At 43.0% G+C, this 24,540-nt stretch overlaps 1 protein-coding gene across 1 annotated transcript in view; it reads left to right on the top strand.

Moving 5' to 3' along the window:
* The first annotated feature begins 14,353 nt into the window (after positions 1-14,353).
* LOC132867611 (GTPase IMAP family member 4-like) overlaps positions 14,354-24,540 on the top strand; it is a 48,508-nt gene continuing 38,321 nt past the window's right edge. Inside the window, exon 1 of the mRNA XM_060900592.1 lies at positions 14,354-14,399. Within this exon, the coding sequence (XP_060756575.1) occupies positions 14,354-14,399 (46 nt within the window). The remainder of the gene's footprint in view (positions 14,400-24,540) is intronic.

The raw sequence follows: 24,540 nt of genomic DNA, 5'->3' as shown, positions 1-24,540 counted from the left end.
TTCGACAAACCAGACAAGTACCCCTCCCTGGGTGCACTGGTTAAGTGTTGCCTCTCCATCTTTCATGGACCTAGAGTCGAGTCCTCATTTAGTCTGATGAATGATGTAATTGATCAAAGGAGTGGCAACATGAATGTGGAAACATTTAATGCAATACAGATGGTCAAGTACACGCTGATGTCCAGGGGGAAGACAGCTATGCAGCTCTTTAGAAGGGAGGACGTGAAGTTTGGGGAAGTGGACAGAACATTAACTCTGCAGCAGCCACATACAAACTCCAGCAGAGGGTGAACAAGGAGGAAAAGCAGCAGCAGCAGAGCAAGTATGGCTCTCAAGCAACTTGCAGTGCTCAGCAGGCCAAGAAACAGACTGCTGAAGGAGAGAAGCGGGCAAGGCTGAAACATGTGGCAACTCAGCGAAAGCAGGCCATGGAGACACTGGTGGTCCAGGCAAATAAAAGGAAAAAATGATCACTATTCCTTGTGTGTTCTCCACTTTCTTCGTTCTATTATTCGCATTTTTTTCCAGGGCATAATTTCACTATAACTACATGTATTTGAATTTGTATTTGTACTGTATGTCCTTGTGCAAATATCAATACAGTATACTTAGTAAGGAGGCTATAATATTTATTCTGGGGGAGGACCCCCCCCAAACAAAATAAAACAACACCAGAGGCCACGTCACCACTCGCGCACCCTTCTCACCTTTTTCACCCCTGACCAGTTTTCATGCCTGTTAACAATAGACATTGTCGCAAAGCAGCTTTACAGAATTTGAATGACTTAAAACATGAGCTAATTTTATCCCTAATCTATCCCCAATGAGCAAGCCGGTGGCAAGGAAAAACTCCCTCAGACGACATGAGGAAGAAACCTCGTGAGGAACCAGACTCAAAAGGGAACCCATCCTCATTTGGGCAACGACAGACAACGTGACTATAACATTAACAGTTTTTAACATGAAGTCAGTTTCGTTGATGTTATAAACTCTTCATTGATGGAAACTTGAGTGCAAAACTGTTTGCCTTGACCGAATGTCACCATTTCTCGACAGATTTTCACCAAATTTGGCAAGTAGGTCGGGGGATGACCTGGAATTTTGCAAAGATAAACAAAATTCATGAACAGGCCCCAGGGAGGTCCCTAGAGGGCACAACATCCATCCACCCACCCCCTCCCTCCCTCAATGCCTGTCACGTTACATTTATCAACACAAACTCTTGACAGATCTTCACTAAACTTGGCACATAAGTACAGGAGATGGCCACAATTTGGCAGAACTCATAAATTCCATTTCTGGGCCCCTGGGTGGTGAATGTTTGGATGTTTGTTTGTCTTGGGTTAATGTATTGTATATCACATACTTAAAATAATAATAATAATAATAATTACATCCATGCCTGGGGCGGCACGGTGGTGTAGTGGTTAGCGCTGTCGCCTCACAGCAAGAAGGTCCGGGTTCGAGCCCCGTGGCCGGCGAGGGCCTTTCTGTGCGGAGTTTGCATGTTCTCCCCGTGTCCGCGTGGGTTTCCTCCGGGTGCTCCGGTTTCCCCCACAGTCCAAAGACATGCAGGTTAGGTTAACTGGTGACTCTAAATTGACCATAGGTGTGGCTGTGAGTGTGAATGGTTGTCTGTGTCAATGTGTCAGCCCTGTGATGACCTGGCGACTTGTCCAGGGTGTACCCCGCCTTTCGCCCGTAGTCAGCTGGAATAGGCTCCAGCTTGCCTGCAACCCTGTAGAAGGATAAAGGAGCTAGAGATAATGAGATGAGATGAGACATCCATGCCTGGGTAACCTGCTAGTTTTAAATATAGACACCCACTGTTTGTGTGTGCTGTGTTTCACCCTGCTCCTAACACACCCGATGTCGTTCATAAGCTCATAAAGAGTTCTTCTCATGTGGGCAAATAAGAGCAAGGAAAACATTAAAATGTGCTGGACAGGGTGCTGGACAGGATGCAGGACCAGGGCTGGGAACCTGTGATCTGGTTTAACTACTGCAATATGCCATCCTGGACGTTACATCCATGTTATTGCTTGTATACCTACCATAAAAGATCTGGCTCATTAACAAGCCTTCATGAAGTCCAAATGTGCCTGTTCGAGTTGGAGATAAGGACCATGTGCGGTGCATGCACACTTCAGGGGCACGCTTGGGAACCACAGTGCCCGAAATAACGGGACGAATCAGGTGTGGCGTTCGGGCAATTGCTCCTTTAAACCACAGGGGGTAGTAGACAGTCATGTGGAGCTTTGCTATGAAAGGACATCTGAACAGATATTCAGCTCAAGACCTTATTTACTGTAAACAGTTGTAGTCAGTGCATGATAACAGAGGGACATTTTATTGTTATGATTGTTCAATGCCTTGTTGCTTTTGAACCTGTTCGAGGACAGTGCGATGACGTTTCACCAACCCGGAAATAGCAGTTAGACAGCTAAGAGAGAGAGAGAGACAGAGAGAGAAGTAAATCACTCTTCCCGGATCCCAGGCGTCGGAAGTGGACTTCTAAACATTTCTACTCCGTTTATAGGTAGGTTTTATTTACAAATGTGATCCTTCATTTCGGTCACAGGGTCGTTGTTTGTGGTGTGGTTTGGATAAACAGTGGCATTGAACTGGGTTTAAGGGTTCATAAGGCGAGGCGGCTCCAGTGAATGAAGCAGCGTGTGAGTGGGCTTCAGCTTGTTGAGAAGGCATGGGCAACTTTACAGATGTGCTGCTTTAACAATCCTCTGCTCAAGCAGATCCACACAAAGCCTACTTCGATAGCAACATAACGGTAACTACAGTAAACAAGCTGTTACTGTTCCGGTCTGAACTTACTGTTAGGCAGCACAGTTGATTTTTATTTACTAACTGGGGGAACATCAGTATTCTCATCTTGTAGCAATTAATTAATAACAGTTCAAAGCATGTAAAGTGTGTGTGAGCTAAAATTACTGGAAGTCTTCATATACTAATAGGAATTCGTTCTTCTTCTCAATGGACATCACTTATGCAGATCAAAAATGACTTGTTGGCAAAAGTGACCTGTCTGTCACATTGTTCTATTCTCATTCTCAATAGACCACAGTGTGAACCTGGGCAGTGTAATGGCTTTGCGGATAATATTAGATATTACAATGTGGTTAAGCCAGAATGTGTGTCAGTTTTAAGATCTGTATTGTAGTGCATTCATTAAATGAATAAAGATCATTATCTCTTCTCATCTCGTTATCTGTAGCCGCTTTATCCTGTTCTACAGAGTCGCAGGCAAGCTGGAGCCTATCCCAGCTGACTACGGGCGAAAGGCGGGGTACACCCTGGACAAGTCGCCAGGTCATCACAGGGCTGACACATAGACACAGACAACCATTCACACCTACGGTCAATTTAGAGTCACCAGTTAACCTAACCTGCATGTCTTTGGACTGTGGGGGAAACCGTAGCACCCGGAGGAAACCCACGCGGACACGGGGAGAACATGCAAATCCCGCACAGAAAGGCCCTCGCCGGGCGCGGGGCTCGAACCCGGACCTTTTTGCTGTGAGGCGACAGCGCTAACCACTACACCATCGTGCCACAAAAATTAAAAAAAAAAAAAATCTCCTTCTCACCCCCGGCGGGGGGGGGGGGGGGGGGGGGGGGGGGGTGGTATCCATGTCATCCTCAAGCTCGGGTCCTCTACCAGAGGCCTGGGAGTTTGAGGGTTCTGCGCAGTATCTTCGATGTTCCTAGGACTGCGCTCTTCTGGACTGAGGCTTCAGATGTTGTTCCTGGAATTTGCTGGAGCCACTCTCCCAGTTTGGGGGTTACTGCCCCAAGTGCCCCCACTACCACAGGGACCACGCAGCCCTTGACCTTCCACATCCGTTCCAGCTGCTCTTTCAACCTTGATACTTCTCAAGTTTCTCATGTTCCTTCTTCCTGATGCTGGCGTCAGCTGGGATCGCCACATCTATCACCACCACCCTCTTCTGCTCTTTGTCCACCACCACTATATCTGGTTGGTTAGCCAGGATCTGTTTGTCAGTCTGGAAGCTGAAGTCCCACAGAACCTTGGCCCTGTTGTTCTCAGCCACCTTCTGTGGTATGGCCCATTGGGACTTGGGTACTTCTATTCCATACTGGTTCCATACTATATATATATTATATAAAAAAAAGTGTATGTATGTATAAAATACAAATATGGTGTGTGTACAAAAAACTAAGTCAAAAATTTGGAAACACATATGCATTGATAGGTTTTTCTACATTTTGGAACAATACTGACGATATCAGAGCTTTTCAATTAACAGGTATGCCTTGTCAAAAGTTAATTAGTGGAATTTCTTGCCTTTCTAATGTGTTTGAGATCAAATAGTAAATAATAAAAATACAGTAAATAGCCCTTTTCCACAACTATAGTAATCCATATTATGTCAATAACCGAACAACTAAGTAAAGAGAAATGACATCCATCATTACTGTAAGACATGACATGTCTCTATGAACTCCACAAGACCTCTGAAGGTGTTCTGTGGTTTCTGGCACCAAGATGTTAACAGCAGATGTTTTAAGTCCTGTAAGTTGTGAGGGGGGGTCTCAATAGATTGAACTTGTTTGTCCAACATGTCCCACAGATGCTTGATTGGATTGAGATCTCAGGAATTTGGTTTGTCTTTTTATGTTGAAAGATATTTCAAACCATTTCTGAACATGTTAGGGTTTTGCTGGGATTCGAACCTGGTTCGTTGGTGTGATGAGCCAGCAAACCCCCACTAGGCCACCAGGGGAATGACTCAAATGCAGAGGCGTGAGGCGGAAGTAGAAAAAGTAACAAAAGGTTTATTTATACTATGTACACTATATACAATCCAGGGCAAAACAAAAAAAACAAAAGAGTATAATTCAAAAAGAAAAAGGCAAAAATGCAAAAGCTCAGAAGATCCACAAAACACAGTACAAAGGAAACTGGAGATAAACATAACAGCACAAAGACTCCGTGACAAGAGGACTGAACTCAGGGGTATAAATACACAAACTAATTAAGGACACAGGTAAAGATAATTAGGACTAACAGGCAATTAAGAAAAAAAACCCACAAAACACAGGAACAGTGGCGGCCTCTAGAGGCCAAAATAAATATGACACGAAAAGGAAATAACAGCGGCCTCTAGAGGCCAAAACAGTCCAAGTCCTAACAGGACCCCCCCCTCTAGGAGCGTCTCCTGACGTTCCCAGGGCGATCCGGATGGGCCGAATGGAAGTCCCGACACAGTTCTTTATCCAGGACATCCCGAGCAGGAACCCAGCAGCGCTCCTCAGGACCATAGCCCTCCCAGTCCACCAGATATTGCAACCCGCCGCGGACCCGGCGGGAGTCAAGCAGGCGATGCACAGTGAACACAGTCTGCCCCTGGAAGATGCGGGGGGGTGGGGGGTTCCTAGGGGCAGGGGCATACGTAGACGTCAGTACAGGCCGCAACAGGGAAACATGGAAAGTGGGGTTGATCCTCAGAGTCCGGGGCAACTGGAGCCGGTAGAAGACAGGGTTCACCCTGCGCACCACCTTGAAGGGGCCAATGTAGCGAGGAGCAAGCTTGCGGTTCTCCACCCGCAGCGGAAGGTCCTTAGTGGACAGCCAAACCCGCTGCCCAGGGCGGAAAGTGTGTGCAGGTCTTCTGTGGCGGTTGGCCTGAGTCTGGTTGGTTCTGGAGGTCTGTATGAGGGTCTTCCTGACCTTGCTCCAGGTCTTGCGACACCGTCTCACATATTGGTTGACCGAGGGCACCCCCGCGTCCTCCTCCTGGTCCGGGAACAGAGGTGGCTGGAACCCGAATTGGCACTGGAATGGCGACAGCTTGGTGGCCGATGACTGCAGGGTGTTGTGGGCGTACTCTGCCCATGGCAGCCAGGTGCTCCACGATGTCGGGTTATCCATAGCCAGGCCACGCAGGGTGGTTTCCAGGTCCTGGTTGAGCCTCTCCGTCTGACCATTGGACTGTGGGTGAAACCCAGAGGAGAGGCTGGCAGTGGCTCCGATGACCTTGCAGAACCCGTGCCACACTCGGGAGGAGAACTGGGGCCCTCGGTCTGAGACGATGTCCTGTGGAAGACCAAAGACTCGGAAGACATGATTAAATATAAGTTTTGCTGTTTCAAGAGCAGAGGGGAGTTTGCACAGAGGTATGAAGCGGCAGGCCTTGGAGAATCTGTCAACAATGACCAAAATGACCATGTTACCTTGTGACTCAGGGAGACCCGTGATGAAGTCGACTGCCACGTGGGACCAGGGACGCCGGGGAATGGTCAGAGGATGCAGGAGACCCTGGGGACGCTGTCATGGGTTCTTGGTTCTGGTGCAAACCTCACAGGACAGGACAAATGACCTTACTTCCTGCTCCATGTTAGGCCACCAGAAGCGTCTTTTCAGGAAGTCCAGGGTCCTCCGAGCTCCCGGGTGGGCGGTGAGAGGGGAAGAGTGACCCCACTGGAGAACCTTGGCCCGGGCTTGATGTGGGACTTACAAGAGGCCCGGTGGCCCCGTCCCAGGACCGGGGTCCTGGCGTTGGGCTCGTCGAACAGCCTCCTCAATACCCCAGCGGACAGGGGCCACAATCCGAGACACCGGGATAATAGGCCCGACTTCATTCTCCCTGTTAGTGGCAGAGAACAGCCTGGACAGTGCGTCAGGTTTGGTGTTCTTGGAACCGGGACGGTACGAGAGGGTGAAGTCAAACCGACTGAAAAACAGGGCCCACCTAGCCTGTCGAGGGTTCAGTCTCTTGGCTTGCTGGAGGTACTCCAGGTTCTTGTGGTCAGTCCAAACCAGGAATGGATGTTGCGCTCCCTCCAGCCAGTGCCTCCACTCCTCAAGGGCCAGTTTGACCGCTAGCAGTTCTCGATCCCCCACATCGTACCGGGACTCCGCAGGACTCAGGCGGTGGGAGAAGTAAGCGCAGGGGTGCAGCTTTCCTTCCGAACGTTGAGAGAGTACCGCGCCGACACCACTGTCCGAGGCGTCCACCTCCACGATGAATGGTTGGGAGGTGTCCGGGAGGACCAGAATGGGTGCCGTGCAGAAGCGGGCCTTGAGGTCTTTGAACGCCTTTTCTGCCTGAGGAGACCAGCCATAAGATCCACCTGTCCCTTTGGTGAGGTCTGACATGGGTGCTGCCACAGAACTGAAGTTCCTGATGAACTTGCGGTAGAAGTTAGCGAATCCTAAGAACCGCTGAACCTCCTTAACGGACTTGGGAGTAGGCCAGTCCCGGACGGCCAGGGTCTTGGCAGGGTCCATTTGGAGTTGGCCTGTCCGTACAATAAATCCCAGAAAGGAGACCTCGGGAACATGAAATTCGCATTTCTGGGCCTTGGCGAACAGATTGTTCTGCAGCAGCCTCTGGAGAACCTGGCGGACATGGTGGCGGTGCTCCTGCACGGTCTTGGAAAAGATAAGGATGTCATCGAGGTAGACAAAGACGTACAGGTTAATCATGTCCCTTAAGACGTCGTTGATTAGGGCCTGAAAAACAGCTGGTGCGTTGGTGAGTCCGAAGGGCATCACCTGGTATTCGTAGTGCCCAGACGGGGTGTTAAAGGCAGTCTTCCACTCGTCTCCCTGTCGGATACGGATGAGGTGGTATGCGTTCCGTAGGTCCAACTTGGTGAAGACGGTGGCGCCTTGGAGCAGATCGAAAGCAGTGGACATCAGCAGAAGGGGATATCGGTTGCGCACAGTGATCTTGTTCAGGCCCCTGTAGTCAATACATGGTCGAAGCCCCCTATCCTTCTTGCCGACAAAGAAGAAGCCGGCACCAGCAGGTGAGGTGGAGGGTCGAATGAACCCAGAGACCAGGGCATCTTTGAGGTATTCCTCCATGGCCTTGCGTTCTGGCTGAGAGAGGGAAAACAGTCTGCCACGAGGAGGGGTAGTCCCAGGGAGCAAGTCGATGGCACAGTCGTAGGCCCGGTGCGGAGGAAGAACGGCGGCCCTGCTCTTGCTGAATACCTCCTTGAGATCCCAGTACTCTGTGGGAACTTGAGATAACTCGGTGAGATCAGGGGGCTCGGCAGGAGACACAGGAGAGCTAGAGAGCAGACAAGAGGCATGGCATGCAGGGCCCCATTCCACAACCTGGCTTGTTACCCAGTCTATGCGAGGGTTGTGGCGAGTAAGCCAAGGAAGGCCTAGAATAACTGGGAACTCAGGTGAAGGAATTAGGTGCAGGGATATTTCTTCCTTGTGACCTTGAGACTGGAGGAAGACTGGAGAAGTAACTTGAGTGACTCTACCATCACCTAACGCTTGGCCATCGAGGGCAGACACAGACAGAGGGACTTCAAGAGGTGCAGTAGGTATATTGATGCTTTGGGAGAAGTGAATATCCATAAAGTTCCCAGCCGCCCCTGAGTCTATCAAAGCTTGACAAGAGTGGACAGACTCACCCCAGGAGATGGAGACCGGGATGTAGATTCCTTGGCCAGGGAGTCCGGGAGAGAGGGTAGGCCCCGTCACAACCCTCCCTCGGCTGGACGGGGCGGTCCTTTTCCCAAGAGTTCGGGACATGATGCTCGGAAGTGACCAGGCTTGCCACAGTAGATGCAGCACTTGTCCCTCCTTCTGCGCTCCCTCTCAGATGCGGAGAGGCGAGTACGACCCACTTGCATGGGTTCTGGACAGTCACTGAAGGAGGTAGACGGTCTCCAGGTAGAGGTAGGGAGGCTGGGGGGGCTCAAGGCTTGGTGGCGTTCTCTCATCCTGTTGTCCAGACGAATAGCATGTGAGATGAGGGTTTCGAGGTCACTTGGGCATCCAATAGAGGCCAGACCGTCCTTGATGGGGTCAGACAGACCATGGTGGAAGGCTGACACCAGGGCAGTCTCGTTCCATCCACTTACTGCTGCGAGTGTTCGGAACGAGATGGCGTAATCTGCGACGCTTCCTCCTTGCCGGATGGACATGAGCTTTCGGGCTGCGTCGGTACTGATGTCTGCCTGATCGAAGACCCGAAGCATCTCTTCAGAAAACAGCTGGAAATCAAAGCACTCAGGTCCCTGTCTTTGCCAGATAGCAGTAGCCCAGGCTCGCGCCTTACCAGCTAATAAGGTGATCACAAAGGCAATCTTGCGGCGATCCGTAGTGTAGGTGGTAGGCTGAAGCTCAAAGGTGAGTTGACACTGGGTAAGGAACTCTCGGCACTCACTGTGCTTGCCGTCATACCTCTGTGGTGCAGGAAGGCTGGGTTCGCGAGGTGAAGAAGGCAGCATGGCAGGAGGCACTGGAGCAGGAGTGGGAGCTGGATCAGGAACTGGATCAGGAGCAGGAGATGCAGGCAGAGATGTCAGCTGTGCCAGGGTTTTCCCAATTTGCTGAAGCAGTTCCTCGTGGCGAGCAAGGGCCTCACGTTGGCTGGTGAGCGTATGTCCATGAGCGTCCATGGTTGCTCCGAAGCGTGTCAAAGCTGCCATAATTCCCTGAAGGTTGGCCAGGTAGACAGTTGAAGCAGCCTCTGCTGAGTCGGTCATGACGGAGTCTTTCTGTTAGGGTTTTGCTGGGATTCGAACCTGGTTCGTTGGTGTGATGATCCAGCAAACCCCCACTAGGCCACCAGGGGAATGACTCAAATGCAGAGGCGTGAGGCGGAAGTAGAAAAAGTAACAAAAGGTTTATTTATACTATGTACACTATATACAATCCAGGGCAAAACAAAAAAACAAAAACAAAGAGTATAATTCAAAAAGAAAAAGGCAAAAATGCAAAAGCTCAGAAGATCCACAAAACACAGTACAAAGGAAACTGGAGATAAACATAACAGCACAAAGACTCCGTGACAAGAGGACTGAACTCAGGGGTATAAATACACAAACTAATTAAGGACACAGGTGAAGATAATTAGGACTAACAGGCAATTAACAAAAAAAAAACACAAAACACAGGAACAGTGGCGGCTTCTAGAGGCCAAAATAAATATGACACGAAAAGGAAATAACAGCGGCCTCTAGAGGCCAAAACAGTCCAAGTCCTAACAGAACAGTTTTTTGCAGTCACATCATACATTATCACAGGCAATCTCTCCTCAGAAGTGGTCAGAATTTCTGTTGATACATGGTAGTACTGGATAAATGTTTTCAAGGTCGGTGGTTTGAACCCTTCTGCATTTTTGTCTTCTGACCTTCTGCTTGGGATGTGTGTTCAGAAAGAACCCCAAACAAGTATGGTTTTAACAGAGTTTGGCAAATCATAAATGCATTCCAGCAGGCAAGTGGAAGTTCCAAAGAAGTGAAATTGACTCGGATAAAACTGATATCTTCAGTAATTTAAACTAGTAATGTACAGTGGTGCTTGAAAGTTTGTGAACCCTTTAGAATTTTCTATATTTCTGCATAAATATGACCCAAAACATCATCAGATTTTCACACAAGTCCTAAAAGTAGATAAAGAGAACCAAGTTAAACAAATTACACAAAAATATGATACTTGGTCATTTATTTATTGAGGAAAATGATCCAATATTACATATCTGTGAGTGGCAAAAGTATGTGAACCTCTAGGATTGGCAGTTAATTTGAAGGTGAAATTAGAGTCCGGTGTTTTCAATCAATTGGATGACAAATCAGGTGTGAGTGGGCACCCTGTTTTATCTAAAGAACAGGGATCTATCAAAGTCTGATCTTCACAACACATGTTTGTGCAAGTGTATCATGGCATGAACAAAGGAGATTTCTGAGGACCTCAGAAAAAGTGTTGTTGATGCTCATCAGGCTGGAAAAGGTTACAAAACCATCTCTAAAGAGTTTGAACTCCACCAATCCACAGTCAGACAGATTGTGTACAAATGGAGGAAATTCAAGACCATTGTTACCCTCCCCAGGAGTGGTCAACCAACAAAGATCACTCCAAGAGCAAGGCGTGTAATAGTTGGCGAGGTCACAAAGGACCCCAGGGTAACTTCTAAGCAACTGAAGGCCTCTCTCACATTGGCTAATGTTAATGTTCATGAGTCCACCATCAGGAGAACACTGAACAACAATGGTGTGCATGACAGGGTTGCAAGGAGAAAGCCACTGCTCTCCAAAAAACTTGCTGCTTGTCTGCAGTTTGCTAAAGATCACATGGACAAGCCAGAAGGCTATTGGAAAAATGTTTTGTGGACGGCTGAGGCCAAAATAGAACAATTTGGTTTAAACGAGAAGCGTTATGTTTGGAGAAAGGAAAACACTGCATTCCAGCATAACAACCTTATCCCATCTGTGAAACATGGTGGTGGTAGTATTGTGTTTTGGGCCTGTTTTGCTGCATCTGGGCCAGGACGGCTTGCCATCATTGATGGAGCAATGAATTCTGAATTATACCAGCAAATTCTAAAGGAAAATGTCAGGACATCTGTCCACGAACTGAATTTCAAGAGAAGGTGGGTCATGCAGCAAGACAAAGACCCTAAGCACACAAGTCGTTCTACCAAAGAATGGTTAAAGAAGAATAAAGTTCATGTTTTGGAATGGCCAAGTCAAAATCCTGACCTTAATCCAATCAAAATGTTGTGGAAGGACCTAAAGCGAGCAGTTCATGTGAGGAAACCCACCAAAATCCCAGAGTTGAAGCTGTTCTGTATGGAGGAACGGGCTAAAATTCCTCCAAGCCAGTGTGCAGGACTGATCAACAGATACCGGAAACATTTACTTGCAGTTATTGCTGCACAAGGGGGTCACATCAGATACTGAAAGCAAAGGTTCACATACTTTTGCCACTCACAGATATGTAATATTGGATCATTTTCCTCAATAAATAAATGACCAAGTATAATATTTTTGTCTCATTTGTTTAACTGGGTTCTGTTTATCTACTTTTAGGACTTGTGTGAAAATCTGATGATGTTTTGGGTCATATTTTTGCAGAAATATAGAAAATTCTAAAGGGTTCACAAACTTTTAAGCACCACTGTATAACAAGCTAGTTGAGTAGTTAAATGCATTATACAGAGTATATGATTATTATCCTTGTGACAAAGTTTTTAACATAGCACAGTGTGCTTTTTGTGTTCTTGAGAATAGGTGAGCAAGTTGCTGTGCAATATTTTGGCTAAGAGATGTGCTGTTCTTTCTGCAAAAGGCACCTGAAAGAGATTATTCATGTCTGACTAATTTCATTTTTTTTCTCTTGATATTCTTTAATCACAAGGTGACTCTGGTTTGTTCTAGCATGACAGCTTTGTACTGGACTTTTTGCTCAGTTTTGTCAGGGTATGTCCACATATGTATGTGCTCCAGTTCAGAAAAGATTGTCTCTCCTCTGTGCACGTTAATTAATCCTTCTAGTAAAAACTGTTCTACTGATGGCAGATCATAAAGAGCTGTCTTTTTGGCTACATCTCTGCTGGACAACTATGCATCAAAGAAAAGCCTGGACAAGCAATCTGCTACTACAACCCTGATTCCAAAAAAGTTGGGACAAAGTACAAATTGTAAATAAAAACGGAATGCAATGATTTACAAATCTCAAAAACTGATATTGTATTCACAATAGAACATAGACAAAATGTCAAATGTCGAAAGTGAGACATTTTGAAATTTCATGCCAAATATTGGCCCATTTGAAATTTCATGACAGCAACACATCTCAAAAAAGTTGGGACGGGGCAATAAGAGGCTGGAAAAGTTAAAGGTACAAAAAAGGAACAGCTGGAGGGCCAAATTGCAACTCATTAGGTCAATTGGCAATAGGTCATTAACATGACTGGGTATAAAAAGAGCATCTTGGAGTGGCAGCGGCTCTCAGAAGTAAAGATGGGAAGAGGATCACCAATCCCCCTAATTCTGCACCGACAAATAGTGGAGCAATATCAGAAAGGAGTTCGACAGTGTAAAATTGCAAAGAGTTTGAACATATCATCATCTACAGTGCATAATATCATCAAAAGATTCAGAGAATCTGGAAGAATCTCTGTGCGTAAGGGTCAAGCCCAGAAAACCATACTGGGTGCCTGTGATCTTCGGGCCCTTAGACGGCACTGCATCACATACAGGCATGCTTCTGTATTGGAAATCACAAAATGGGCTCAGGAATATTTCCAGAGAACATTATCTGTGAACACAATTCGCCGTGTCATCCGCCGTTGCCAGCTAAAACTCTACAGTTCAAAGAAGAAGCCGTATCTAAACATGATCCAGAAGTGCAAGACGTCTTCTCTAGGCCAAGGCTCATTTAAAATGGACTGTGGCAAAGTGGAAAACTGTTCTGTGGTCAGACGACTCAAAATTTGAAGTTCTTTATGGAAATCAGGGACGCCGTGTCATTCGGACTAAAAAGGAGAAGGACGACCCAAGTTGTTATCGGCGTTCAGTTCAGAAGCCTGCATCTCTGATGGTATGGGGTTGCATTAGTGTGTGTGGCATGGGCAGCTTACACATCTGGAAAGACACCATCAATGCTGAAAGGTATATCCAGGTTCTAGAGCAACGTATGCTCCCATCCAGACGACATCTCTTTCAGGGAAGACCTTGCATTTTCCAACATGACAATGCCAAACCACATACTGCATCAATTACAGCATCATGGCTGCGTAGAAGAAGGGTCCGGGTACTGAACTGGCCAGCCTGCAGTCCAGATCTTTCACCCATAGAAAACATTTGGCGCATCATAAAACGGAAGACACGACAAAAAAGACCCAAGTCAGTTGGGCAATTAGAATCCTACATTAGACAAGAACAGGTTAACATTCCTATCCCTAAACTTGAGCAACTTGTCTCCTCAGTCCCCAGACGTTTACAGACTGTTGTAAAGAGAAAAGGGGATGTCTCACAGTGGTAAACATGGCCTTGTCCCAACTTTTTTGAGATGTGTTGTTGTCATGAAATTTAAAATCATCTAATTTTTCTCTTTAAATGATACATTTTCTCAGTTTAAACATTTGATTTGTCATCTATGTTCTATTCTGAATAAAATATGGAATTTTGAAACTTCCACATCATTGCATTCCGTTTTTATTTACAATTTGTACTTTGTCCCAACTTTTTTGGAATCGGGGTTGTAATTTGTCCCCCTCCCGAACTACTTCAGTGCTGTACCAACCTACTGACCATTCTGTTCTGATTGTTATTCAGTATGTTATGTAAATGAATGTTTTCTTCTGGATGCATTTTACACATTGATTCATTTAATGTTAATCATTTCCGCAATCCTGTTTTCTCCAATTAATTAGATTTGATATTGTTATATTAGTTTTATGGTGGAATATTACAACTTTTCTACTACCAAGATCACATCTTCAAGACATACTCCGCAGCATTTTATATACGTAATTGAGGTTTTAAATGTGATGCTCATACACAATGCTCACTTCCTCTTGGCAATGAATGAGAGCACTCTTTTCCAGGTAATAGCATGTTGGACAGTTCTCAGGCTGAAAGTGAGGGTTGTGGAGGATGTGGTGGGAGCCAGGGCCCCTCACGAAGTGTCGGCTCAGTCAGCATGTGGTCCTTGTGCAGTTTACACCCCCACAACTACAAGGCTATGTTTAGTACTACATTTCCACAACCCTACACTCATGTCCATGTCTTTCAAAAGCTATCAATCAGGTTCTCTCACAAAGATAGCTCATGCACTATCTGACCAAATGTATGTGGAAACCTGACCATCCCACCTGTATTTGGGACTTCCTTACGCTTTTTTTTTGCAATGTTAGAAGTGCTTGATTATATAGGTCATTGTATACTGTAGCATTACAATTTCCTTGACTATAACTAGGAGGCCCAAACATGGTCCAGCATGACAATGCTCCTGTGCACAAAGTGAGCTTCATGAAGACATGGTTTGCCAAGGTTGGAATGGAAGAACTCTAGTGGCCTGCACAGAGCCTTGACGTCAGCCACTGAACTTCTCTGGCATGAAATGGAATGACGACTGCACCTTCGGCCTCCTCACCTGATATCAGTGCCTGACTTCACTAATGTGGCTGAATGAGCACAAATCTCCACAGCCACACTACAATATCTAATGCAAAGCCTTGCCAGAAGAGTGGAGGATATTATAACAGTAGATGAAGGACTAAATCTGGAATGGGGTGTTAAAATGCATCTATATGGTCAAAAAACCTTTGTTCATATAAGGTATATTCAGACAAACTGTTAGTGTGAGACCTCCATTCTTGCATTTCATGTAACATCACACTGTATATTTGCTGCCATTTTGAGGGAACTGACAGATAGGGAACTAACAGCATCAATGTTGCTGTGTGCTTTATTAAGATTTTTTTTTTTAATTTATACTGATAATTGAGTTGCCCTAATATGCGACAGCATACAGTACATCTTCAACAAGCAACAGTGCAGTGGATCCTCCCTGTCATACTGCCACTTAACTACGTGAGTTACTTAGCTACATTATAGGGCAACTTGGGGAGTTTATCTCCGCAGCAAGTATAATGAACATTAGTAAAAGTTAGGTAGCTGACATCAACTTGCCCTTCATGTAATGTCAGAGATTTTTCTCCTACTGATGAGACACCCTGGTATCCTTTACCCACCTGGAAATAAAGAGATGGTAGCTTTTTGTCATCTTAAGAATAGGTTAAGGGGTTGTATATGAAATATGCACTGCTATTTTTCAACTCTACTTACATTCATATTGTGCAGGAAATCCTGAAATTTGGTCCCAAATACAGTGACCACAAAAGACAAAACCACATGACTGAAACTGGATGATATGATCATAAGTCAAACTCTTTAACTCCTTATTTTTATTATTCAACAATTCTCTCTCACACACACACACACACTGAGGATATTATATAGTTGTGTGAAGATATGAAGTTTATTTTTGAGTGGTGAACATTCACAAGTGAGCGAAGTGAACAAGCGAAAATATTTTCTTTTTTAAAAGATATTTTTATTGAAGTCTATGTATAATTTCACAAGACAAACAAAGGAACAGATATACAAAATCAGAGCCCCTCACCAACCCCCACCGTCAGCCCTGGTATAGTAAAAAAAAAAAAAAAAAAAAAATATATATATATATATATATATATATATATATAATAAACAATTGCATGAGTTCACCTTTGGTTACATCTGAAAATCAAAATAAAATAATAAAATACAATCAAATGATGTATGAGGTCCCAAATAATCATAAAATCATGGTGACAAAATAGTAAAGGGCAGCAAGTTATATACTGATGTACTAATTAAAGTAATGTAATGATGGTAGTAAGGCCAAGAGCGAGCCCCATATCTTTTCATACTTCTCTGGGTTCCTCCTCACACTCAATAAGATTTTTTCAGGTGTGCTGTAGGATGTTAATTCATTTAACGATTGTCTCTGCGATGGAGAAAACTCTGATTTCCAATTCTGCAAAATAAATTTTTTACCAGCTGTACCCACAAGTAATATGAAATATTTTTTAGTAAAGCTTACATCTAGAGTTTGTATATCTCCCAGAATCCATATCCTCAGGTCAGGGGGAATCTTGATATTTGTAGTTTTTGAAGCTATATTAATGATGTATTTCCAATAGGTTTCCAAGTTAGGACATTTCCAAAGCATATGAAGCAAGTCCCCCTCACAGGTTCTACATTTCTGACAATTTGGAGAGGAGTTGTGGTGTATTTTTTGCAGTCTATATGGGGTATAATAAGTTCTATTAAATATATTAAACTGTATCTGTGTTTTGAGATTAGTACTGATTGAGAGATTTCAAGGATATTACACCAGTCATTATCGTCATATCTTATGTTAAGATCTGATTCCCATTTCTTCTTTGTATTAATCTTATATATTGTAAGGTTATTTAAAATAACAAATAGAAGAGATCAACCCCTTACTAGTGTTTAATGTTTCACACATTAAATGTTCTTCAAACGGGGATTCCGGGGGGATATGAGGGAAGTCTGAACAGTTATTGCGGATCCAGTGTCTAATTTGAAAATATTTAAATAAGTTATGTTTGGGTAGTTTGAATTTCTCTATCAGTTGTTGAAAGTTTGAAAATTCACCTTGGATATACAGATCTTCAACTGCTTTTATGCCCTTACTAACCCAATTGCTCAATATTCCATCTGTAATCTGATGGGAAATGTTGGGATTATCACATAGAGGAGTTTTATGAAACAGAGAGATGTTCAGACCAATGACAGCATGAGCTTCACGCCATGCAGAGAAAGAGTTCAAAATGATAGGGTTCTTAGTAGAGATGCACCGATTGCAATTTTTTGGGCCAATTCCGATTTTCCATGGAGTGTGACCTGCCGATTCTGATTTCATTTTTTTCAAACCACTTCACAGCACACACAAAGACTATTTTCTTTTTTATCTTTTCTTTAATAGAACATTCTGACAGATTTTCAGTAATAAATTTAACACCTCAAAGGTTGAAAACAAACAAAGACATAGATTTACAAAGAACATTCTTCATGTTTGGTATTAACATATTAATTCCTGAAATAGGAAGTTCACACAAACATTTTTTTCTTTTCCCATCCAATATCTGGCACAAAAAAAACTTCCCCCTCATATATATATTATTTGCCTACTGCTATGGAACACACTTTCATAAGCCTATTTAGATCTGAAAACGTATGCCTTATAGAACAACCCATTTCTTCATTCAGTATCAAAATACAAATATAACTTCCAGTCATGCTTATACCATAGCCATTCTATCATCTTTGTCAAATGTGTATTTGTAGAGTAATTTCCAATGGAATCAAGTGCAACCAAGGTCGTAAAACAAAGACATACTTTTTTTTTCTCTCTCTCTTTGTACAAATCTAACTAGATATTTGGTAATAGGGTAACGTATTAATTCCTGTAATGGGAAATTCACACAGCCACAAACATTTTCTTCTTTTCACATCCAATATCTGGCACAAAAAAAATTTCACTATATTTGGATATATTGCTTTGGAACACTTTCATATTTAGGTCTGAAAACTTAACCCTTATGGAACAGCCCTTTTCTTCTTCCCACATTCAGTAACAAAAAATACAAAAATAATTCAGTCATACTGCCGTATGCCATTATATCATATTTGACAAATGTGTATTTGTATGGTCTTTTTCAATGAAAACAGGTGATACACTTGCCATATAAGGATATACAATTAACAAATAAATAAAAATAAATAGGTGAAACTTAAATAAAAGGGCATGAAAGCATGTTCAAGCTGCCAGTGTAGCTGCAGTCTTTTTAGTTGCGAATTACGAGTATTTCCACTTTCATCTCTATGTGATACACAAGCTTTGATCGGCAGAAAATCGGCATATTTTAATTTTGACCGTCCGGTCGCCGGTCATGGCCGATCACGTGAAAATCGTCCGATTCCGATCGGCAGCCGGTCAATCGGTGCATCTCTTAGAGGACTTAGAGGTCCTCTAAGAAAATACTCCTAAACATTACTAAATAGAGGTTAGGTTTCCTAACCTCTAAGAAAATACTCTTAAACATTACTAAGAACTTCTTAGTAATGTTTAGGAGTATTTTCTTAGAGGTTAGGAAAGGAAGAGACTTCAACGGAACATGTTTTGATTGGTATTGTTCAATAGGGAGCCATCTTGCCACACATTTGTCCCCATGTAGCCAGCACCATACTGAGCAAAACTGAGCTGCAAGGTAATAGCATCTAAAATTGGGAAGATTTAACCCTCCTTTAGAGTATGGAGCCTGAAGAGTTGATAGTTTGAGACTGGGGGATTTACCTTTCCAACGAAACCTACATAAAGATTTATTTAGGTCATCAAAGAAAAATTTGGGTACTTTAAATGGGATGCATTGGAAAAGATATAAGAATTTGGGGAGGATGCACATCTTAATTAGATTAACTCTGCCAATTAGTGATAACAGAAGGTCCCTCCAGTTTTATAAATCTATTTTAACCTGGTCTAAGAGACTGATATAATTTTCTTTAAAGGTTTTATCTACAGAAGTTTTAATTTCTATCCCCAAGTATTTAAGTCCACTGGGGCACCATTGCAAAGGTTTGGTTAAGTTCTTGATATAGTTGTCCTGTATGTTTAAGGGCAGGACCTGACTTTTCGTAAGGTTTAGTTTACAGCCAGAAGCTGCACTGTACTGTTGGAAATATTGTAAGGGGGGAGTTTGCAGGGCCAGCCACAAAGGCTAATAGGTCATCTGCATACAAAGCCAGTTTATGCTCACTCGTCCCAAATCTAATTGTGTTGTTAGAGCAAATAGCAATAGCCAGAGGTTCTATGGCTATCAAGAACAACAATGGAGAGCAGGGGCAGCCCTGACGGACCCCCCTGGATAGTGAGAAGATATCCGATAAAGGCCAGTTTATGCTGACAACGCAGTCCTCGCAGATAGCGTCTGCGTAGCCCCCCCTTTCGCAGACACTCTGCGCGCACCTCCCAAAAATTGTGACCACCGCAGAAGCCTCACAGACAAGAGGGCTCTGATTGGTCCACTCTACATCCGCTGTACACGCACTTCCGCTTCCCTACTTTCCCGGTTTGTTTTGTTTTCACTACCGCCATTTTTAAAAACACGAGCAGCACGAAGAGCGGTTGATCGAGGAAGTGAGGAAGTATGTACATCTATACGACTCCAGTTCTAGTCATTATAAGTAACCGGAGGATAAACACTCCACTAACCACACCCACCAACTACTCCTAACGATTTCGCGACTTCGCGCCCCCTTGCGTTGTGGCGGTGAATAACATCGTGCACGCCTATTACTCCCCGCTCAACGATAAATTACAACTGTCTGCGAAAAGCTATCTGCGAAAGCCTTGTCGCAAGAGCATGCAGAGGCCCTAAGACCCCATTTGTTAAAATTTTTGCTTTAGGGCCGTTGAACAGTGTTTTAATGTCTCATCTCATTATCTCTAGCCGCTTTATCCTTCTACAGGGTCGCAGGCAAGCTGGAACCTATCCCAGCTGACTACGGGCGAAAGGCGGGGTACACCCTGGACAAGTCGCCAGGTCATCACAGGGCTGACACATAGACACAGACAACCATTCACACTCACATTCACACCTACAGTCAATTTAGAGTCACCAGTTAACCTAACCTGCATGTCTTTGGACTGTGGGGGAAACCGGAGCACCCGGAGGAAACCCACGCGGACACGGGGAGAACATGCAAACTCCGCACAGAAAGGCCCTCGCCGGCCCCGGGGCTCGAACCCAGGACCTTCTTGCTGTGAGGCGACAGCGCTAACCACTACACCACCGTGCCGCCCCGTGTTTTAATGTAGTAAATAAATTTAGTTCCAAAATTAATTGCTTCAAGAGTTTGAAAGAGAAAGCTGGGTTCGATCCTGTTGAACGCCTTTTCCGCGTCCATTGACAGTATTAGCATGGGGTCCTTTTGTGAATGGGCTGCTTCAGTTATATGAAAAAGTCTACGCACATTGTCTGATCCATATCGATTTTTAACAAAGCCTGTCTGATCAGCATTAACAATTTTTGGGATTATACATTCCAATCTAAATGAAATTAACTTTGATAAAATTTTATAGTCCAAGTTCAGAAGACTGAGAGGACGATAAGTAGTACATTTTTGGCGATCCTTTCCAGACTTTGGTAGCAAAATTATCGTAGCCAATTTCAAAGAGTTAGGGAGAGTTTTATTAGTCAGTGCTTCGTTGATCATGTTTGTTAAAGGGGTTATAAGCTTATCAGAAAAGGTTTTAAAGAATTCAATTGGAAAGCCATCTGGCCCAGGGGCTTTATTATTTTGTAGGGATTTCATAGCATCAAGAACCTCCTTTTCAGATATATTAGCATCCAGGCAGTTTTTCTCAACAGGGTCTAATTTAGGCAGGGTTAATGAACTTTAAAAATGTTGTTGCTTTGGTGTTCTCAATCCCATGTTCTGTCTTATATAGTGTCTCATAGAATAATTGAAATTCACGATTGATATAATGTGGATTAAAAACGGATCTTCCATTGTCTGTGATAATAGAATGTATAGGGTTTTTTTTGTTTTGTTTTCTTCCCTTTTAATTTGCCAAGCTAGTAGCTTGCTGGTTTTGTCACCAAATTCGTAGTAATGATAGCTGGTCCTAGCTAAATCAGCTTCAGCCTTATTAGTACATAAGTTATTATATTGAATCCGTTTTAAAGACAAGGTATTGAGCACCACTTCACTTTTAGTGTGAGCATGATCACGCTCCAGGTCTCTTATTTCGTTTTCCAAATTCGCAAGAGTTTTCTTTTTTTCTCTGATCTTCTAAGAGCTATACGATAGGATCTGGCCTCTCATATACGCTTTTAAGGCCTCCCATATAAAAGCATGAGATGAGGAATTAATATTCGTTTCCATAAATACATCAATGTGAGCGCTCATAAATCTAATAAATTCAGGGTCCTTCAGATTTAAACCTCCAGGGTAAAGGGTTTCGATTGAGTAGCATCAAACTCCCAGGTTATTTTTATAGGATTATGATCGGACAATGTAGCTGAGAGATAAGAGCAATCAGTGACCCTGGCGGCCATATTGTAGGCCATATTTAAAAACGTCAATTCTGGAATATGACTTGTGAACATTTGAAAAGAATGAAAAGTCTTTAGCTTTTGGGTTAAGTTGCCGCCAAACATCACACAGTCCCAAATCCCTCATCCCCCTGAGCAGAACTGAAGCAGCCTTAGAGCGATTCAGAGATCTTGGCGTGGATCGATCTAAATTGGGGTCCAATACCAAATTGAAGTCACCACCAACCAAACAGTGCCCCTCAGCAGTTGCAAGTTTTAATACAAGGTCATTAAAAAAAGCAGGATCTTCGTGGTTGGGGCCATGTATATATTAACAAGTGTAACCCTATTAGAGTTCAATTCACCCTAACTAAGACAAATCTTCCATTACTATCTTTTTCTATTGATGCTAATTTGAAGTTCAATTTTTTATTAATAAGGATGGCAACCCCCCTCGCTTGTGTGTTGAATGAGGAGTGGTAGACGTGTCCCACCCAATCTCTCGTTAGTTTGATATGCTCTGCATTGGAAAGGTGAGTTTCTTGAATAAATGAAACATCCAGGGGTTAAATTGGGCCGGGGCTGTCCGGGGCTGAGCCCCGGCACATAAGCTCGGAGCGGATGGCATATGATCACGCACACATCAAAAGCAACAAACCCTTTTCACGATTTTCAGTTCTGAATAATTAAATATCGTTTTATTAATCAATAAACCCATGACTTTTATGAGATAGATCATAGTTTTCCTGATAACAAGACGACCTGTCAAAGCTATTTAGAACAGAACTTGCGATCAGAGATTCTGGTTTCTGGAACACTGCGTGGGTTGCCAATTCCGCTTTTTATAAGCGACTTTGGGGTTTCTTTTTTTGTGAGCTCGCTTTAAAAAAAAATCAGAAGTCGTGGTTTGCGGGTTTGTGTTTCAGCGTTGTGACTTGTTTATAATTTTCTCCGTACACCGTCTCCCCTTTTACCTGCATACGATCCTAATCCATCAGAGGTGCTTGAACGAACTGTCTGTGCATTTGGCGAGTTCAATTTCCATAGTCCCCAGTTATCGACAGAAATTAGCCAGGGGGAAGGGGGAGATGTCAGTTAAAGTTAGCTACTGAGATTGACCAAAAGTTGAGCCTAACGTTGCCTCAAGTTAGCTACCTTTGGCAAACATAAACAAAACACTCGTCTTGTGCTCTAGTCATTATCATATTTTTTATTATTAAAAACAAAATATCAAATAATACTGAAGAGGGGAAAAAATAATACTGATCTAAATATGTTGTGTTTTTATTTTTAGACAGTATGTGTTTAGCAAAACACATACTGTCTAAAAATAAAAACACAACATATTTAGATCAGTATTATTTTTTCCCCTCTTCAGTATTATTTGATATTTTGTTTTTAATAATAAAAAATATGATAATGATTATGTTCACTGTATTGTTAATATTATTAGTGCTATTATTTATTGTTAATATTTAATTTAATGTTAATTTATTATTATTTATTGTTAATATTATTAGTGTATTATTAGTGTAATTATTATTGTTATTATTATGTATTCAGTTATTTATTTGGCATGTGGTGCTTTTTGTATTGTCTAGAACATACATAAGATGAGCATATAGCAGCAAAATAGAAGCACAATCATTTGAATGCAGCAAAAGTTTTGCTGTATTCAAATGATTGTGCTTCTATTTTGCTGCTATAATATGCTCATCTTATGTATGTTCTAGACAATACAAAAAGCACCACATGCCAAATAAATAATTGAATACATAATAATAACAATAATAATAAATGCTTCCAATGTTATAGTGTTGTTTGTATTTGGTTGCATTCACTGCATGAATATATTTGATTGACAATTTGACTGACAGTGTTTTGGCATATTTAACATTTATCCTCCAAAATAAATCAACTGTTTTGGTTTAAGATTGTGCAAGCCTTCAAATTTTCTCACTGAACATTTCTCCTTCACATTTTTCACCTGTAGGCACGTGACAAGATTTAACATGATATTGCTCAACCTACCTCTGTAAAGTCAGCTAACAACTTATTAAAATGCACCAGAATTCAGCAAATAACATGTATGATAATAAAAAACTTCTGGGGGAGGACCCCCAGACCCCCCACTAATCATTTCCTTCAAACCAATGTATAACAACCTGTACAATCTGTTACATTGGCCAACCAATCTACATTCAAACTGCCATAATGTGTAGGGGGGCACTACAAGACACACATAGGCCTACAACACACAGATAAGGTGTATATCTCTGTGCAATATGATATGGTTATCAAATTAGAGGGTTATTTTCCAAAAAGTATATTGGGGCAGGGCGGCGGGGGCAGGGGCGGGTACGAGGCAGAGCCCCCCCACATAACCAATTCCAATTTAACCCCTGGAAACATCAATGGACTCTCTCTTTAAGTACGTCAAAATTTTCCTCCTCTTAATTGGAGAATTGATTCCCCTGACATTCAAAGAAATTAAGTTTAGTTGGCGAGTCTCAGTGCTTACATATAAAATGAAAGTTAGGTGAGTAACAATGCTTTTAAGTGAAACCCGTACCAAACCCCCATATGGCATGGTGAAGTTGGTTTCAGGTTGGATATTCGTTGGATATTCGTTGGATATTCAGATATCAGTGAAATACTGTTGGTTTCGGTTTCAGGTTGGATATTCGTTGGATATTCAGATATCAGTGAAATACTGTTGGTTTCAGGTTGGTTGGATATTCGTTGGATATTCGTTGGATATTCAGATATCAGTGAAATACCATTGTTTTTCAATGGGGAAACACTTTTTTTCCAATAGCTTTTTTCAATAGCTTTGACATAAAGTGACCTTGGAACCCCAAACTTTGCAGCATGCATCACCTATAGAGGCGCAATAGGGCACACCCCAAATTATTGGATTTTAGTTCCTCTTCAATGTATATCTCCATCAATTTAAAATACCATTGTTTTTCAATGGGGAAACACTTTTTTTTTTCAATAGCTTTGACATAAAGTGACCTTGGGACCCCAAACTTTGCAGCATGCATCACCTATACAGGCGCAATAGGGCACACCCCAAATTATTGGATTTTAGTTCCTCTTCAATGTATATCTCCATCAATTTAAAATACCA

This window comes from Neoarius graeffei, chromosome 19, assembly GCF_027579695.1.
Source record: "Neoarius graeffei isolate fNeoGra1 chromosome 19, fNeoGra1.pri, whole genome shotgun sequence".
Lineage (NCBI taxonomy): Eukaryota > Metazoa > Chordata > Actinopteri > Siluriformes > Ariidae > Neoarius > Neoarius graeffei.
Note: the sequence above shows the minus strand (reverse complement) of the source record. Positions and strands in the feature narration are given on the sequence as shown.